The sequence below is a fragment of the Bacillus rossius genome, chromosome 3 (genome assembly GCF_032445375.1).
Source record: "Bacillus rossius redtenbacheri isolate Brsri chromosome 3, Brsri_v3, whole genome shotgun sequence".
Taxonomy (NCBI): domain Eukaryota; kingdom Metazoa; phylum Arthropoda; class Insecta; order Phasmatodea; family Bacillidae; genus Bacillus; species Bacillus rossius.
The window spans coordinates 5,353,725-5,374,644 of NC_086332.1; the positions used below are offsets into that span (position 1 = coordinate 5,353,725).

At 39.7% G+C, this 20,920-nt stretch overlaps 1 protein-coding gene across 1 annotated transcript in view; it reads right to left on the minus strand.

The window, feature by feature from the left end:
- The window catches only part of LOC134530008 (uncharacterized), a 311,306-nt gene extending 290,905 nt beyond the window's left edge, over positions 1-20,401 (minus strand). The window contains exon 1 of the mRNA XM_063364534.1: positions 20,210-20,401. Coding sequence (XP_063220604.1) covers positions 20,210-20,270 — 61 coding nt within the window. The 5' untranslated portion in view covers positions 20,271-20,401. The remainder of the gene's footprint in view (positions 1-20,209) is intronic.
- Positions 20,402-20,920: the final 519 nt, after the last annotated feature.

Below are 20,920 nucleotides of genomic sequence, written 5' to 3' on the forward strand. Positions count from 1 at the left end.
TTCAAATTTAAGCGTTGTAGATTGTTGGTTAAAAGTTACAATTTAAGAGTAATTCAACGAATTTAAACAAACGCGTGCGCGAGTACTGTTTTGTTGTTTTCTTGCTTGCAGCGCCACCCAAGCAAAATGGCGACTCCTGGGTGTAATAAGTAGAGAGTGAACCTGTAAACTTTATTTGGCAACAGGATCCCCATTGGAAACTCTTTGTATGAGAGTGGTTGAACGTCTAAGTACATGACCGTTGGATTGGTCGCAATGGTCAAGACGACAAAACTCATTTTCGCTAGCTTTCACGTTCACCTGACGCCATGTGAATTTTTTTGTCCTTTTGGGGCTTTATAAAAGATCGTGCCTGCGTTGTTCCGCCGCTATGTAAAGATTTTCCAGAGCTGAGACACAGAACTGAAGAGGTTACTCCAAACATGTTAGCCGAAGTGTGGACAGAACTGCATCTGGGTTGGATGTGTGACGTGTACCTAAAGGAGCACGTGTTACTAATTTGTAAGAAAAACTAGGCTAGTTTACTGAGGGATAGTTGCTTAACTTGGGGCTAGCAAGCATTATAAAAGAAATTGGCGAGATATCTTTATTTGATACAACGAAATCCAATTTCATGTTTTCATTTCATCTTTGAATGGTTGAAGAATGATTTCTTTTTAAATAGGTTTTTTTACGATAAACGAGTGCTAGTCAAATTTTAGCTTATAAAATGCGTAGAAAAGAATCGCGATAACATCTTAGTGTTGTTCTCACATTCAAGCTGGACCTATTATTACGTACGTCTGCAGATGGAAAAATTTTCAGTACAAACTCATGAATAATGCAGATGGATGTGGAGCATATAATACATTATTTATACTCCACTGGTAAAAAGAGGGGGGGGGGGGGGGTTGAAAGTACGGAAATCATTGTGAGGCATGAAACACAGAACACGCAGAGTGTGCGATTTACATACTACACCTGAGTTCTCTGCGTTCTTAATCTCCGCGCGGGCTTCGAAGCGAACACGTGGTCTGACAGTTGTCCGCCTGCGCTCCTGCAGTACCGCCGTCACGCCACAAAGACAGAGTCAGCAAGTCGAGTCTCGGGAGGTCTAGTGCTTCGTCGGCGCTTTTTGACTACAACCGTATGAAAAAAAAAATTGGTTGTCTGTAAAGTAGGTTTACGGACGATAGTTTAACGTGACAACGTCATAACAAAACATCGATGGAGTGAACGCATACTTTTATGAATAAAACTGAATCATTTTCATTGAATTATCACTATTTTTTATGGATACAAAGAAGTATTGAAATGAAATCTACAATTTAATTGATAAATTTACTTTTATTTTCACTCATTAATTCAAATATGTTTATTACTTTAACGAACAGATTATTTTAACTATAACTTTTATACATATTTGCTATTTAAATTCTTCCAATCTGTGTTATTCTGTTAAGGATATGACGATGATAGGAAAAGTAGGAAACGAATGGGAGTGTTTCAAGTTTAATGTGCCTCGAAAAAGTCAAATCGATGGTTGTTCCAATCGACTGGAAGAGAGATAGATGCGGCGCAAGCGTATAATGAGCGCAACTGGACAAAGCGTAACGGTACAATGTGAATTACGGGACAGACACTTTTTCATGCGTGCAGCCGGCGTTCATCGATTTATTAGACGTTGTCACGTCAAAAAATATATAGAACAATAAATGCTGTATACATTTCCAGTGCACTGTGAATGAGCATAATGCATGTGTTGATCGCATTGGTTATAACAGTAATTATAGACGTTTATTAGTCTTACCCATTGCTATATTAAGTTTTAAGGAGTCAATATTTTTTTGTCCCTTTAAATGATATTTATAATTAGGTTCAATTTTTCTCTAGTATTTATTCGCGATGGATGTTAGGTTTGTTTCCTGAATGAGACACCGGCGAATAGTAAAATTACTGTAATCTTCCTGATCGAAGCAGCTTCTTACCTTGTAACTGTTTCGATTTTTATTATCATTTAACTGTCCATCATTACTCAACGCAGCAACTTGGACTTTCATAAATGCAATTATTTCGATAAAAAGATGATAAAGCATTAATATTACTTAAATATAAGTTTAATTCAAAGGACATATTTAAAAATAATTTTTAAAATACCCAAACATTAAAAAACTTCTGTAAACTATTGTACAGATAGTCTACAATTCAATTTACACCTTTTTATGTACACAGATTTTTGAAACGGAAAAAAAAATTACCACACTAATATTTAAAACTCTCCTGTTTATCATTGTTTCTCGGCCTAAGAAGCATCGGATTTTTTAATATGCGTTTTATATATTTAACCATATTACTTATGAAATTTCGTCAACTGATTGCGTTTGAGCCTTTTAGAACACTAGGGCTATAGCTATGAAACAGATATCATTCTCATTTGCGTCGTTGTTAAATATTTTAAGACAATTCTGGCAATGAGCTGTAAGGGAAACTGCTTCCATTTTTCCCCGTTGAAGGTTTCCTCGTGAAATAAGAATGTATGCAACTGGAATAGTGGCTATTTTTTCTCCCTAACAGATATTTCCCGCCATACTACTCTTCCAATTGCTTTCTTTGCATCTTCATATAGGAAATGAAATAAAAAAACAAATCGGTACGAAACGCCCTTTTTCTGTTTGTTTACTGGGGACGATTTGAATATATATTAATGAAACTGCCGGATAAACATTTTACGGAGAATGCTTTCGTTTTCTTTTTCGCTGCTGTAATCACGGGATTGGACCTGGAACGAAGGAGTGACGCAGAAACACACTGAAAGATTTAGGAGACATCTTGCAGCGCTGAGACTCTGGTTACAAACGAATGGGAGAAACCAGAGCGAGGGACAGGATAATACGTCTTGTTAAACCTCCTGTTTCTGCCGGGCGTAAAAAAAACACGAGACATCAAAGTAGAACATTTCCATCTTCTCTCTAATTTCCACGAAGATATAACTTGCGGTCCCAAAAGCAAGACAGCAATAAATAATTCGCCTAGCTGTAATCCACTTGAATTGAACTAAATAATTAAATTGTCTTATCCCAATGAAAGAGAAAAATGCATCGGTAAAAAATATTGATCACTTATTTAATGGATTAGTTCTACTCGTTCGGTTTTGTGGTTTCAACTTATGATGCAGTGAGTTTCCTGAGATTTAGTGCCAAATTCATGTCAACAACACAGCATTTAGCATCACCCATACATTATTAAATTGATTGACGGCTTTCGTTACGTAATTCTCTGTATAGAGTGACATTTCAGATATGACTATTTTAAGTACTTAATATTTATGATCACTAACTGTGTGTGTCGACCTTTTTCCTTATGTCTCCGCTTTCTATAAAATGCAATTAATACATGCTTGCTTAAAGTCTGATGAATAATCTTTCAGTGAGTCCGGTAAGCCATCACTTAAGAATACACTCCCCAAAGATTTTCTATGTCAAATTTTCTAACGTTTTTTTTTATATGAACTACTTCTGCGAAGTGGTATGAATACCTTTTTTTTATCTGAAATAAATTTTTTTTCGAAACCTTGCAAATGCATTAACCTAGTTTGTGTAAAACGTGAAAGCTGCCGAGTAAAGTTGGTTACCGCCGTCTCCCCCCCCCCCCCCCATGCTCCCAGTCCACGACCCACCGGCGCGCGATCAATGGAGCGCATCACGCGCCCCTCCTCCAAGCAGTTTCCCGCGCGCCTATTGGCCCGAGACTGCACGAGGCCACGGGTTCGAGTCCCCGAGTGTCTCCGCGAGTGGGCCAATGGCATTCCTTCGGGGGACCGCTGGCCTAACAGCATGTGTGTTACTACTAAACAAATTTAAAAAATAGGGGGGGGGGGGGTTGTCTGTAAAGTCTGTTTACGGACGATAATTTTACGTGTTAACGTTACAAGAAAACATTGATGAAAAATTGCATACTTATTAATTTTAAAATAATATTTACAGTTTTTGCAAATTTTATTTAAATAATTTGTTTAAATATAATCACGAACAATTAGTTAAAAAGACCACCTTGATGTTGTGTGATATTATAGAAGATTTTCTGGCACGGTGGTTGGTCGGTTCTTGCACGCTCGGCTCAGGCGGAACGTGACAAATTTTCGTGCATGCAGCCGGCGTTCATCGATTTATAATACGTTATCACGTCAAAAGTTGCTATTGCTTGACGGGTAAAAAAAAGTGTAACGTTCGCCAGGACATCATACGAGGGCTATTCGTAAAGTAAGATCCGTGTGGTCATTCAAAAATATAAAATAATGAGAAAAAAGTTTTTACTAGCAGTTTTTGTTTACCACATATCTACTTCACATTTTCAAATAATCTCCTTTCAGTTCCAAGCACTTTTTGAAACGCTGCACCAGTTTCTCTAACCCCTCTGCACAGAATTTCGCCGCCTGGGAATGGAACGGACGCCTTGGCCATAGGCATCATGTACTACTAATACGCAATGCGTGTACCCTAAGTACAGGCGCTCATTTAACATCTCCGGAAAACTTTTAGCTATCTCCGTACTCGAGTCAAAAATGCTGGTTACCGATTTTTTTTTTTTTTGAGGGACGAAAAGGATATCATTTTTATTGATACAAAGCAACGTGGGTCAGTTAATAATTACAGCAAAATTTTAAAAACTACTATTGTCAAATGGTTTGATTTCCAAGCGGGGGTTAAATAAACTGGTGCAGTGTGGCGAAAAGTGGATGGAAATTAATGTCGATTATGCGAAATAAGAAGTAGATTCGTAGTAAACTTAAAACTATCAGTAAAAATTTTTTTTCGGAGTTAAATGTTTTTATTGACCAAACAAAGCTTACTTTACTAATATCCCACCCATGGCCTGCTATAGCAACTTGAAAACATACTTTGTTTATTTCGTCCGAATAAACGTATGGGCTATAATTCTTCGAAGTTTGCAAGTCACGGGTTCAACACTTTTGTGCTGACATCATTTGTGTTTTTTTTTCGTTCTGTTAGTTTTCTTTTGATTTTCTTTGTTTGTTGACCAAATTCCTGTTATGAAATATTATGTGGTGTTTATATCATGTTGATAATAGAAATTTTTTTTGCTTAATTTGTGTTTTTGTCTTTTGGGTTTTTGTAGTTTTCTTCTACAGACATACATGTGCTTAGCAATGGCGTATGTCCAAAAAACTTACATCAAGTCATGCACTCCCATTGCACAAATCTTTCAAAGATAATACGGAACATTAACAAAGGACAGTGTGCACGTCAGTTGTATGTCTGTTCGGTCAGGAAGGATGTCCTGGGTTCGAGCCCGGGTGGGGGTGTCACCGCCGCCTTCTCTGCTGTCAGCCACCCGGGTGTCTGACCAATCAAGTCTTGCCTAGTCACACTAGGTCAGGGTGGGCCTCCGGTGATAGCTGTCTTACAGCGACCTGCTGGAGTGTAGTTACATCTGAACAATGAAGTGGATTTTCAGACTCGGAAAAAAAATTTACGCAATATGTAAGTTTAGAGGTGGAGGTTTACTTCTCGTTAAGCGCAGAGGCTGGAGACGAAACCGAACATTTTGGCGAACCCCGAACACAAGTCACGCCGCTGTTCTGGACTCCAACCCACGACCCAACGTCACACGGGAGATGCCAAATAACCGCCTGCGCGGTTTACACTATTACCGGACAACAAGCAGATTTATATTCGATAACAAGTATATTTTTACGTTGCCAAATAAAGTTGTTACGCAGTTTCGCACTGCGTAACTTTGATGAATTTCAAGACCTCGCCCCTGCCTGTCGCCTGGATACCAACCGCAGCACAGGGGCGCGCACTGTTCGAAGTCTGCGCGCCTCACAGCAAGCCATCGGGCCCGCTCGGGTCCTTTCGACTCAGATCGGCTTCGCGGGCTTGGCACCGCAACTACCGACGAGCCGAACTATATGCAAAAGTAATTTACTATCCCTGTCGGGTCCAGATAATGGTCCTAATAAAACTTGTGTAAATTTGTACTTAAGGGTAGGCGTATTTAACAATTGTTATTTTTGTGTTCACAGAAACGTGGCACTTCTCATGGTGTTATTCCTCAAAGTAATGTCTCCGGAATTTAATGTCGAGCTTATTTCATTGGTGTATTGAAGGGTGATGTTTACTGTGTAAACCTTTGTTAACAATAAACATTTATTTCACGTACTTTTGCACCACATCTCTGTGATTGAAAATCTTGCCCTCCCGTCCCTCTTCACCGGACAGGGGGTAACATAGTTTTGTAATGTTTCATTTTATTTTTGCAGGTTAATGTTTCGCCAACATAGTTGCCAGCTGAGAAAAAGTTTTTTTTTTCATCCGTGTTCCTGTTCTTGTGTTTGTAATAATCTATTTCTCATCGTCTTGGCGCCTGTTATACTCTACTAGAAGTTCCGCGGTGCTTCGCGGACATTACGACTGGGGAATCTGGCCCCAGCCGCGCTTGTAACTCACCCGTCAAGAGATGCGTGAGATCGCATTATCCGCGTCATATCTCATTCTGCGTGCCTCCCCTTTTTTCCCCACTGAATAATAAAGCTGGTTTTTATTAAAAATCCGCTTCACGACCACTTCTTTTCTCTCTTTCAATTTTTTTATATTTTTTATTTTTTTCAAATGGAATGTTTCTGGCCGCGGGCGGGAGTAAATCACGACCCAACTGCCGTCGGGTCGTCGCGCGGATCTGTGAGATATGATTGGACGAGCGGCGCCGATGGGGGGGGGGCCAGTGAAAACACCGCCATTCCTCATCTGGAGGGGCCGCGAGTCCTGGTGTCACGTGACCCCCCCCCCCCCCACTTATCCCAACTACCCCTACCACACCGCGGGGGTCGGGGCTGTTTGTTGCCTACCCCTTCCGCGAACATCGGGGAGGGATACACACTTCTTCCAGCTTCTCGGCGGTGCAGACCTCACTGCGCTGATTCACTAGGCGTGGCCTTAACGGCACACGCTCAAAGAACAGACACTTAAGGGCCCCCGCCTACCCGGGCACGCACACGGTGTGCATAGCTTCAGGAAAAAACAACGAGATTTGAAAACCACTCAAGATACTCGAGTGGGGGTCTGTTTACGAAAAGCATTTAAGAGTTCGCTGAGGGCCGGAAAAAGTACTTTTTGTTTTCGGATTAAATTTTTTAACTGTATTTTTAGAAGAGTTAAAATGGCTAAAACGCATGTTTTCAGAGTAATTTTTAGCCGTAAAAAAACCAGTACAGATTCTTGAAAGCACTTAAGGGACTTGCATTACACCTTTATATTCATTTCTCGGCCATATAATTTTACGGTCACCGCTCAAATATCACAGTTATCCTGTGACGACGAGAAGACTGCGCGCCAGTCCAGAGGAGACACCGCGCTAGAAGCACCAGCGAGCGTCGCGCTTATCATCCCGCCTCGCCGACACAGATACACCCCTGACGAGGCAAGATTCTTAAGGTGGGGATCTTCAACTTCGGTAATACTCGGTGCTCACGAACTTGAGTGATACCAGGACGTTGAGTTGGAACCGGCGACACTTTCCCAATGAGAGGGACCCACTAGCAATCTTGAAGAACGAGGACACCAGAACTAAAACCTTTTTTAAACGGATCGTAGTCTTCCCTTAATTCAGTAGCTAATAAAAAAAATTGGTTGTCTGTAAATTCGGTTTACGGACGAAAGTTTAACGTGACAACGTCATAACAAAACATTAATGAAATGATTGCATACTTTATGAATCAATTTGAATCATTTTTATTTTAATAATAAAAGAATAAATATTTCAAATTATACTAGTAATCAGATTTTTGCAATGGAAGAATAATTAACCTTTATTGCCGAAATTGTTGTTGTAATAAGCAATGAAAACCACATTAACTTTTCACTTCACTTTATAAACAGTCGACGAAACAGTTCACATGTAGATGACTTGTAATTAATTTTTAAATCTGGCAATTAGCTATAAAGTTTAAATATATTTATGAACAAGTTTTCATATAAATAAACTGTAATCAAATATATATCATCAATTATATGAATCACCATAATTTTTTAGTCAATTGTAACATGACCTATTATTACTGCACTCGCCGACAGCGTAACGGAACACAGCGTAACGGAACACTGAGTGTAACGGGACACAGCGCAACGGAAAAATTAGCGTAACGGGACACAGCTTAACGGAATAATGTGCGTAACGGGACACTTTTTCGTGCGTGCAGCCGGCGTTCATCGGTTTATTAGACGTTGTCACGTCAAAAAAGGAAGTTTGAAGTTAGAGGATTGGAAAATCTACGCAGCATGTCACTGATACTATGGATTTTTCCTGATCTACCGAAATCATCAAATGATTTTGAGTTCTATTAATTTAAATAATATTTATTTAAATCTCGGAACGTGGAGTATTGAGCATGTTTCCTCGTACAACAGGGAAGAAGAGCAGGTTGCCGAACCATCAGGCGCTGCCGCTAGCGACTTGAGTCGCTCTGCACACACCACCTTCTTTAACGTGGCATGGGACAACGTTAACTTTTGTAGGAACTTACAACCTACAGAGTCAGGTCGACTGACTCCAGTGAGAGTAGAATATCTGGCCTCATTCCCAGAGCTGATGAACGCTTAGTTTCATGTCACGGTACACATTCCCAAATATGTCATCGTATTTGCAAATAGAAGCTCTTCCAAAGGTCGAATTTCTTTATTAGAGTTAATTAATGTTTGGGCATAAAAATAAGTAGTTTTTAATACATTATATATTATATATAATTAAAACACTAAAAATTACTAACCACACTAAAAAAAGCAACTTTTAAGAAGTACCTACAGTAATTAATGCAACTATTAAATTTAACTTGAATACAACCATTTAACACTTATTTTTACACAAAATTTGATCGTTTTTAATATGACAAACACCGCTTTGAAATATAATGACGTTTTTATCAACAATTCATTGTGAAAATAGGTAGCAGTGAAAAGTTCCTACAAGAAAAACACGGTATTACTAAGGACTTCTAATCATGGTCATACGATTGAAAGCTTTCTAAAGTTTATGCAGGAAAACAACTTCCCTGAGAGTGCTGGGCGCTTTGATTCCGTGCCGGGAGTTCATTGAGGGCAGGAACGTCGCTGATTGGTCGAACCAGCGGTGGTCTCGCGTGACAGGTGTCGGCGCTGAAACAGTCGGCGATGGCGATAGCGTGCGCCGCACTTAAGAGAACGTGTTCGCAGCATTTATCTTCCCCGCCCCCCGCACTCATTTCAGAGCGTAGTAGCGTGGGGAAACGTGCAATTTTCGATAAGAAAATAACTGCTAAGTTGGTCATTTAAGTAAATGGTTCCTCTTAGCAAATTACGACAATCTACGAAAGTCTCAAAGAAAGGAAAGTAAACCTGTCGGTAAACAGCTCCACCAAAAATGAAATGAAAAGACATTCGTTTGATTTGATTTAAAAAAATGTTTTTTTATCTTTAAATAAAAGAGGTATTGAAAAAAAACATTTTACTATTTATTATTCTTAAAACATATACAATCATGTTTCACATGTTATCTGGTTGAGGGAGGTTCCTTAAGTTTTTATGTGTAGGAAGATTTGTAATATTCTTACAGAAGAAACACTAAAAAAATGAGAGCGTGTAATTCAGTACATGTAATAGAAGTGAAACTTCTTTAACAATTATAATCGAGGCTCATAATTATATTTTAAGGGGTAAAACGGCAAAAAGAAAGAGAGAAAGAGAAAAAGAAAAATTAAAATAAAACCTTACACTAATAATAGGATCAGGAAATTATATAAAATATTAAAACGAAAAAAAATTCAGCCAAAATATCAGTTATAGTTTTTAATTTATTTCCTCGGTATTTACAATAACGGTAACTAAAATATGAAACGAACGAAAGCAACTGTTCACACTTTTTTTTTTTTTTTTTTTTACAAAATTTTAAACGTAGCTAAGCTAATCCAACTGACCGTTCACACAAGTCTATAGTATTTTAAATGTCACTTACTAACCGAATCAAATCTTTAAGCTGTTAGTTATTTGTAAACTACTTAAAATATTTAAAAGCCATTTTTAACACAATGATTACAAACAAGTGCCTCTTCTGTGACCTTTCCGCGTCAGAAACGTTCTGCGCCAGAATTCGGCCTTGGAATTCTTCTCCCGTCGCCCATGAGGAAGGTAAAGATGGTAGGCGGGGTCGTTACCACAACGCCGAAATACCATAACGCCGAATGTCAAAATTGAACACAACGCCAACAGCTAAAAAACTGTTGTGTACCACAACGCCGAAATAACCTGAAATAACAACTGAATGAATTTGTGTGTGTTTCTTAAATGTACCTTAACGCCGAAATACCACAATCAAACCTAACCTTACCTAACCTAACCTAACCTAGCGTAATATAACCTAGCCTAACCTAACCTAGTCTAACCTAACCTAGTCTAACCTAACTTAGTATAACCTATCCTTACCTTTGTGGCAGCCCTGCAATGACATTTTTCGGCGTTAGTGTATTTCGGCGTTGTGTTAATTCGGCGTTGTGGTACACAGCAGTTTTCTAGCTGTCGGCGTTGTGGTATTTCCGCGTTGTGGTGCGTCCCCTGGTAGGCGATGAAGGAATGTCCCCCTCGCAGCCCCTCACCCAGGGGATGTCTGCTGTCCGAGCGGCAGGGGTGTCCAGCCTAGCGGGACACAGGTCAAGGTCACGTCGAGCCGGCGGCCCGCCTCCAGTGAAGTGACTCGCCGAGCAATTAGCGCGAGTTTGCCGGCTCGCTCGGCGCTACGTCAAAGGGAAGCGGTCTGAATGCGGCCTTGCGCCTTCTTCGAGCCTGGCTGCCGGTTAATTACCCTCCCCGCTGCCTTCAGATTCGCTCCCACTGAATTAACTGTTATTGTGAGACTGCAGCAGCAAGCCAGAGAAAAAACAAAAATTTTGAGGGGAAAATTTAATTGCTTTTGAAAGTTTACTAGAACATCAATTCAAAGAAATATTGTTTACAGAAACTAGAGACTCTGAATTTAATTAACTTTTCGGTCATTTTAATTAGCTCTCAGAAATTGTATAAAAAATATCTGTGTGAGGGTTTGAAGAACGTGAAATTTATTTTCTAGCAATAGACATAGCATGACATCATGGTTAAAAGTATTTATTTGAGTTTAGTAATAGGCATAGCGTAACCAATGGTTGAAGTAATTTTTTTGATGTAACACAAAAAGTGGTAACACAAAAAAAAAGTGAGCGAGTCTAGCAGTTATCGCCAGAGATGTGTAACTTCTAACCGCGGCAACGAGCAAATTCATGTGTTCTCGTGTTGCAAATACACTTATAATACGTAACCCGGACACGAACTTTAACGTAGAAGCGAAAAGTATATTCGCAATTTGGGTTTTCAACTAGATTGTTTTGGCTTTGTATTTAAGTATAGATCATAAGTGTCAGGAATAACAAAATAAATAAGTAAAATCATAGAAATTTAAGTTTTGAAAAACATTCAAACATTTGAAAGCTTCTTAAGAGGTACTAGTGCATAAATTTCTTCCTAAAATATTTTCCTCATATCTTTTTCCTTGAATTATTAATGGTATTGGCCAATCCTTATCATAAAATCTTCATGAGGGTTCTACCTCTGAACTTCAGAGATATAAAACACTAGTTTACCAGTATTTTACCAATGAAATAAAAATATTGGATGCCTAGATAATTATATGTGTATTAGATAAAAATTGCATTCCATTATCAACATGAGCTGCATTCACAAACTGGAATGCACGCAGTGTACAAAATTTAGCCAAAGAAGAAGATATTTGGATATATCCCCTTTCTTTTCCGAGATTCCTAGGAACAGAGGCATGCTGTGCTTTTATTTATATATATTTATTGTTTCCGCCCCCTCCCCCTTTTCATATTGAAATCGTTTCCTGAGCAGCTACGTGGACTAGCGTATCATTCGATTTTCAAAGCGAAATGTTAAACTATATAATGATAAAAGTGAAGAAGACTTCAGAAAATAACCAAATTCCTACTTTGGACCTGAGTTTTGGCGAGTAATTTGATTAAATTATGCCAATCTTGTACAAGATTCATTAAACAGTTAATACTATAGAGTTTACCTTTAGATTTGTGAACTCTAGTTCACGCTAACCACCACAGATAGTGTTTACGCTTATATCACGCCTATCAAATTCCGCTCCGAGAGCTAAGATGTTACACACAAAAAAACATTTTTCAGTGAGTTTTTACTGTTCAGTATTTTTTTTAATTTTGGCTAATGATAGTCCAGATTAAAACTTTTAATCAATTTTCTGAGGTTGCCAAACCTCACAATTTTCTTCAAACCTAAAAATATAAGCGTTCATTTTTCCTTTTTCGCCTCTGAAGTGCATCATGACGCGCAATAACGATGACGTGTTGATGGCTGCATTGTAGGCGGGGCGGTCTCTGTCGAGTGCCTCCCCCCCCCCCCAAATTTCAGTGCGACCGGTTTCACATGGATTAACGTCCACGCATGAGACGACAAAAGGATGCACTTCCGCAGTCTACTTAACACTAGGCTTGCCATACCTTGTGTGACACTGTTCCCCTCGACTCTCAATTACCTCTCCCCCCCCCCGGTCCAGAGCGCGCGCCCGTCAAAGGTTCAATTGGCTGTTATCAGTTTCCATCAAATGTACCCCCGATTTCATATCGCCCCTCCGCCTGGATTGGCTGTGGGCCATTCATTCCGCCCGCGTGACGTCAGCTAATGAACGAACCCAGAGCACACATATCTCTCTCTCTCTCTCTCTCTCTCTCTCATACCACCAGTTCTCGCCCTTCTCTTTCTACCCTTTAAATCCTCGTCCTCTGATAACTCCCGCCGACTCTTTGCGTGCCAAATCAGTAAATTAGCTGCGTGGAATTCGAACGTATCGTGAGCCTACCTCCCGCTCACACGGACAACGTAGGCCGATCTGGGACAGAATTGTAGACGGAAGGATGTGCGGAAATTTAAAAAAAAAATGTCGCTTTCCAAGTGATTTACTTCACAAATTGTCGAAAGATTAATGTTTAATCCCAAAACGCGATAAAATAAAATCAATCACACATTCACTTTACGCAGGAATGGAAGCATGAGAATTCCGTGTGCTTCGTTCACTGGGGCGTAGGACGTATCGCTAATTAGTTTTTTTTTTCAAAGTTTTCCCGCAGTACACAGGAACGTGAAAATAATGTTTTGAGATAATAAAAATATATATTCCTAAATTGTATTCAAGAATATCACAAAAGTTAAAATTAACTGTTATCGAAAGCACACGCATAATTTCTTGTCGGTAAAAATACGCGTTTTAATTACTTAACAATTAACATTTTATGTGATAGGTACCTTTTCAGAAAAATCAATTTGCATCTTTAATATTTGGTTGGTTAGAATCAAATTCCTGACAAATTAAATTAATATACTAATGACTCTGGGATTCAGAACGAAACTTTAACCAAATATTTAATAATTAGAGACTGGAAAAATTCGCGCTTTCGATGACCTCTAGGATAAACTTCTTAGCTCTCGGTATGGCATTTGATAGAAGTGATTGCGTAAACACTATCTGTGGTGGTTAGCGTGAAGTATAGTTCACAAATCCAAAGGGAAACTCTATAGTATTAACTGTTTAATGAATCTTGTAAAAGATTGGCATAATTTAATCAAATTATCTTGAAAGATTTCTGCAATGGGAGTGCATGACTTAATGAAAGCTTTTGGACATACGCCATTGCTAAGCACGTGTATGTCTGTAGAAGAAAACTACAAAAAAACCAAAAGACAAAAACACAAATTAAGCAAACAATTGCTGTTGTCAACAGGATATAAACACCACATAATATTCCATAACAGGAATATGGTCAATAAACAAATAAAAATGGAGTAACAAAACGAAAAAACCCCCACAAATCATGACAGCACAAAAATATTGAACCAAAAAAAAATTCAGCACAACAGTTGAAACGAGACAAAAACACGACAAAACGAAGACGAAACAAACACAATAGTTTTCCAAAACAGAAGAGAACAAAAAAAAACCACAAATCAAATTACTCGTAAAAAATCAGGTCGAAAGCCGGAATTTGGTTTTTTTCTCAAGTATTCTTCACTTTTATCATTATATAGTTTAACATTTCGCTCTGAAAGTCGAATGATACACTATTACGACGTAAGCTTCTCAGGAAACGAACTCTAATGTGAAAAGGGGAAGGGGGGTGGAAACAATGTGTGATTCACGCCAAAAAATCTAGTTGGAAACACAAATTGCGTATATACTTTTCGCTTCTACGTTAAAGTTCGTGTCCGGAATACGTATTGTAAGTAGAGACTGGAAACATTCGCGCATTCGATGACCTCTATGATAGACTCCACAGCCCTCTACATACTCAGGCAAATGCCACTTGCTCATTGGCTATTGACTCGTGACACTTGTCAACTGGGACGCTTGCGATTATATACTTTTTTTGGTTGAAGGTTTCCCATTGGCTAAAAGTCCTTCAGATAAACTGTAAGCCAATCACAGAAGCAATATAAATGTACAGTTGTTTGGATTCTAGCATATCGTGAAATGAATCCGCGAATTTTTCCGGTCTTTAATAATAATTTAAAACTTCATACACACTTTCAAGCAGTGTTCATAAAACTGTGATTGTGCATTAATATTCATGGTGCTAATGGTGCGACGGTGTCAGGTGCGAGTAGCCCATGGTGTTCGACCATGGTGAGTGACATGGGTCGTGTGTTCGATCCCAAGCCCCGGCATGGCCCGGTCATGTGCCACGTGGTTCGGCGCCCACTGTGGTCCAAAAGGCCTCGTCACTATCCGCTGAGTGGCACCCTTAAGGCCCCCGCCCACCCGGGCACACACGCGGTGCGCAGAGCTTCAGGGAAAAACAACGCGATTTGAAAACTTCTCAAGATATATGAGTGGGGTTCGTTCACGGAAAGCATACAAAAATTCTCTGAAGGCCGATAAGTAGTTTTAGTTCCCGGATTACCTTTTGACGTGACAACGTCTAATAAATCGATGAACGCCGGCTGCACGCACGAAAAAGTGTCCCGTTACGCACATCATCCCGTTATGCTGTCTCCCGTTACGCACATTGTACGCTTGCGCCGCATCTATCTCTCTTCCACTCGATTGGAACAAACATCGATTTTACTTTTTCCAGGCACATTAAACTTGAAACACTCCCATTCGTTTTCTACTTTTCCTATCATCGTCCTATCCTTAACAGAATAACACAGATTGGAATAAGTTAAATAGCAAACATGTATAAAAGTTATAGTTAAAATAATCTCTTCGTTAAAGTAATAAACATATTTGAATTAATGAGTGCAAATAAAAGTAAATTCATCAATTAAAATGTAGATTTCATTTCACTCCTTCTTTTTATCCATACAAAATAGTGATAATTCAATAAAAATGATTCAATTTTATCCATAAAAGTATGCAATCATTTCATCAATGTTTTTTTATGACGTTGTCACGTTAAACTATCGTCCGTAAACCGACTTTACAGACAACCAATTTTTTTTATCCAAGCTTGTTGCTTAAACTTAGTCGATGGAAAACTACACAAACTACGCATGATTCTAACTCATGGACCTTCGGTCGATAAAAGACTGTGTAAACAGTTTCATTGCAGAATAGAGATTAGTAATAAAACGCCCCTTTCCTAAAAACTAAAAATAAAAATTGGGATGTTATCTGCAAGAATCAGTAAAAATATAAATTTGTTTTTTTTTTCCCCTCGAAATCTGAATATTTCAAGGAAATCTTGAGCAGTTTGTAAATGGCGCGTGAACGCCCCGAGCGCGGTGTAACTGGTGTCACGCCTTGGTTTTCAAGGCCACGCTGGTGATCCCGAGTGCGACATGCACCAACGGCGCTCTCTGGGGCGAGAAGCATAGCACGCACGACGTGACAAGACAGCTCCAGTTGCCTGACTGGTCTGTTTCTTGCGCTCGGCCTCGTCCGAGAGTTCTGACCGTTGTCATATCTAAATACTACACAATATTTAAGTAACTTTAAATCATTAGATTTATTTTGACACTGACGCATTCAAATTATAAGAATTTTTTATAGCATCTTCCGTGAAACCTTTTAATGTGTGCCATCTGATTAAATGAAAGCTTATTTTAAGATATAATTAATGTGTGAATTAAAAAATATTTATACCATTTTTGACAGATTATTTAACGTCTCTGACTATTTTGAAGTTTTAAGAGGTACCGGGAGTCTTTCAGGCGGGTGATCACAGCCGGGGAGAATATTCACAAGGTCGACACACAAAGCCTTCACTGAGAGCTTCTCGCCTCTATGGCTGGCGAGTGGAGAACTTTAGCGATATAATTTGTGGAAGTTACCTTACACAACGGGGATTAGCGTACATTTGCGAGTTTATTAGTGTTGTGTACTTACTTCCTGATGTCGTAGTTAAAAAAGTGTTTTTATCTACGCGACGCTTTGAAGACGCTTACAACATCAAAACGTTGCAACTTTTTTTAAACAGTTCAACCATTCACACATCCCTGGTTACATGCTTGTCCAGTTTCCCACTAGAACAGCAACAGGCTGTCTGAATAAAGTGGTATTGGTTGCGGAAATGTGAACGGTGTTGATCATGTAAATCATGAGCGACCACCCACTGGTGAATGACACTGCGTGCATCCAAGCCGTCCTTCGAGCTCGACTTCAGCAGTCCGGGAGCAGGACATAACGCTTCTTCGTGGCATATGGTCATCAGCATAATCGCGTGTCAAAAAAATTGGTTGTCTGTAAAGTCGGTTTACGGACGATAGTTTAACGTGACGTCATAACAAAACATTGATGAAATTATTGCATACTTTTATGAATAAAATTGAATCATTTTTTATTTAATTATCACTATTTTCTATGGAACAAAGAAGGAGTGAAATGAAACCTACAATTTAAATGATAAATTTACTTTTATTTGCACTCATTAATTCAAATATTTTTGTTACTTTAACGAATAGATTTTTTTAACTATAACTTTTATACATATTTGCTATTTAAATTCTTCCAATCTGGGTTTTCTGTTAAGGATAGGACGATGATAGGAAAAGTAGGAAACGAATGGGAGTGTTTCAATTTTAATGTGCCTTGAAAAAGTCAAATCGATGGTTGTTCCAATCGAGTGGAAGAGAGAAAGATGCGGCGCAAGCGTACAATGAGCGTAACGTAACACAGTGTAACGGGAAAATGTGCGTTACGGGACACTTTTTCGTGCTTGCAGCCGGCGTTTATCGATTTATTAGACGTTGTCACGTCAAAAAATTGGCATATATCCCATATTTATGCTACCAATTCTAAAACACAAACATAAATACACATTTTTAGCCTAACTTAACTGCTAAAGTATAACGCATATGATCTCCTTATCCCTACAAGGAAATTAGATGTATAGCTTAAGCTTTGAAAATAATACTCTACTATCTTCAATGTAAAAATTTACAATGTAAATACATTTATATTAAAGTGCAAAAATATTGGGTTTTCGTAGAGTAGAAACAGTTTTTTTTTTACTTACCTGGTTCTTAACATTTATTGTACAATTTGTTATTCAAAAACTGAAAGACTGATATTGAAAACCTTCACTGTATGCTGTTGAATGCATTTTGTAACAAATGGCTACATAGAACGTAAACTACGTGTTTTACATACAACTGAGGGATATTGTTTTAAATTATTTATTTTGTTTAATAAATTTATTTAATGAACAAATATAATTTTTGCAAGTGGCAAAAGTAAGCGTTTCGTTCATACAAAATAGTTTTTAATGTGTTTCATGAAAATACGTTATTACATTGCGCAGGACACATCTTTTCTGATATAATACAGTACGTATGTATACATAGACGCTGGTTAAAAAATTAAAATTTATATATATTTATTTTTCATCCATCATTGAGTATAGCACATCAATTTTGTTATTATTTGATATATTGAATGTCAATAGCTATTGTACGATTGTGTTACGTTCCTACAAGGTTCAAAAATTATGTCAGAGCTCTTGGAGGACTTCGAGTTCACAATAAAAATATGCGACTTTAAATACCTCAATAACTGGGACAACATAATAAAATTAGTATCTGGTAACATTGGCAGTAAATAATTGCCAACTATCGGTCGCTTCTAAAGGGTTTATTTTATCCTTCCGCCTAATAAATCCACAAACAACCTTAGTCTCTGTACCTATATGATCTTACTTACATAGTTAGAAACTACAGTAAATTTACGGACTTTTGAAAGAAGAATTGAACACAAATAAGAATAAAATTCTTTGGAATTTGAAATAACTGAATATACGTACACACTACGCCGACTTCGACTTCCGAACTGTAAATTTCGTTCCAAACAAACGTATAAACACACAAAAAGGACAAAATAATAGTAAATAGTTGACTTGATGTAAGCTTTTGGACATACGCCATTGCTAAGCACATGTATGTCTGTAGAAGAAAACTACAAAAAAACACAAATGACAAAAACACAAATTGTGTTTGTTTCGTTTTTTCGTTTTGCTGTGTTTTTTGTCTCGTCTCAACTGTTGTGCTGAATTACTTGGGTTCGGTATTTTTGTGCTGTCATCATTTGTGGGGTTTTTTTTTTTCGTTCTGTTAGTCTATTTTTCTTTGTTTTTCTTTGTTGAAAATATTCCTGTTGTGGAGTATTGTGTGGTGTTAAATCCTGACAACAGCAATTTTTTGCTTAATTTGTGTTTTTGTCATTTGTGTTTTTTTTTGTAGTTTTCTTCTACATACATACATGTGCTTAGCAATGGCGTATGTCCAAAAGCTTATATCAAGTCATGCACTTCCATTGCACAAATCTTTAAAATATAAGTTTAAATAGTTAAGTTTTTCAATAAACGAAGAATATTCATTTGGATCCATGTACACAGTAAAAAAATCAGTGTCCGTAAATTTAAGAAGATCCCTGGATAGTTTGTAGCCAGCGTTCTTCTGAAATTAGAGTTGAAATTTTTAACGGGCAACTACAGGCAAGTGCTGGGAATAGTCCGAGCTGCTTAGTAAACCTCGAGGAATATCAAGCAGAAGACACCGCCGCGCCGGCAGAAAGACGTCCTTCGAACTCTGGTAGCGCGAGGGCTAGCTGGATCCGTCACAGCCCGTCCAGTGACATGGGGACAAGGAGCGACATGGGGACACGGAGAAACATGGGGACACGGAGCGACATGGGGACACGGAGCGACATGGGGACACGGAGCGACATGGGGACAAGGAACGACATGGGGACAAGGAGAGACATGGGGACAAGGAGTGACATGGGGACAAGGAGCGACATGGGGACACGGAGCGACATGGGGACACGGAGCGACATGGGGACAAGGAGCGACATGGGGACAAGGAGAGACATGGGGACAAGGAGGGACATGGGGACACGGAGCGACATGGTGACAAGGAGTGACATGGGGACAAGGAGCGACATGGGGACAAGGAGTGACATGGGGACAAGGAGTGACATGGGGACAAGGTGCGACATGGGGACAAGGAGCGACATTGGGACAAGGAGCGACAGTGGACAAGGAGCGACATGGGGACAAGGAGTGACATGGGGACACTGAGCGACATGGGGACAAGGAGCGACATGGGGACACTGAGCGACATGGGGACACGGAGCGACATGGGGACAAGGAGCGACATGGGGACAAGGAGTGACATGGGGACAAGGAGTGACATGGGGACAAGGAGTGACATGGGGACAAGGAGTGACATGGGGACACGGAGCGACATGGTGACAAGGAGCGACATGGGGACAAGGTGCAACATTGGGACAAGGAGCGACATGGGGACGAGGAGTGACATGGGGACAAGGAGCGACATGGGGACAAGGAGTGACATGGGGACACGGAGCGACATGGGGACAAGGAGAGACATGGGCACAAGGAGCGACATGGTGACAAGGAGAGACATGGGCACAAGGAGCGACATGGGGACACGGAGCGACATGGGGACACGGAGCGACATGGGGACAAGGAGCGACATGGGGACAAGGAGAGACATGGGGACAAGGAGTGACATGGGGACAAGGAGTGACATGGGGACAGGGAGTGACATGGGGACAAGGAGGGACATGGGGACAAGGAGCGACCAGGGACAAGGAGCGACATGGGGACAAGGAGCGACATGGGGACAAGACAAGGGGGCGGAGCGCGGGGACTCACCGGAGCCGGCGGCGGGACGCAGCGCGCCCAGAGCGAGCAGCAGCGCGGCCAGACCCCGCATGGCGCCTCTGGAGCTCTTCCTGGCCCAGGCGCGGCTACATGGGCACTAGCACCGCCAGTCCTACTGTGGCACCACTTCACAACTGGTCTCAGTTCTTCATTACTCCTGGGAGGCGCACTACTCGCGGCGCGCACAGCTCACTACTGGCGCTACTGACGCCTGCACCGGCCGGGGCGCTACTGGAGGCTGGCTCGGACCGCTGCCTCCCCTCTCCACCTGCTCCACCCCCTGGCGCCTGCGCGCCACGCAACCCGCGCGGCGCGAGAGTGTGCCGGGTGGCGGAGTGGCGCCGGAGATACACTTACACCTTGAGTCGGTATTCTACGTCAAATTTTTTATTTTTATTTTTTGACTTTATGTTGAATAAAAAAGTAATGAAAGCATGAGTTTGTCAACCAGTATTGATCAATCAGGAATTAAATGAGAACACTTAAAACAATTTCCAACAAAATAAACAAATTTAGATGGAATATTTGTATATTGGTATCCAATTCAAATTTTCAACAAAATAAGGCTAAAATTTCGTAAACTAAGATCAAAATAAAATTTTAAATGCAAGATATTTATGAATATTTAACATAATAATCAATTGAGATCAAAAGTAAATGTTAGTGTATTATGGCAAAATTCCCATTAAAATTTTAAATAGC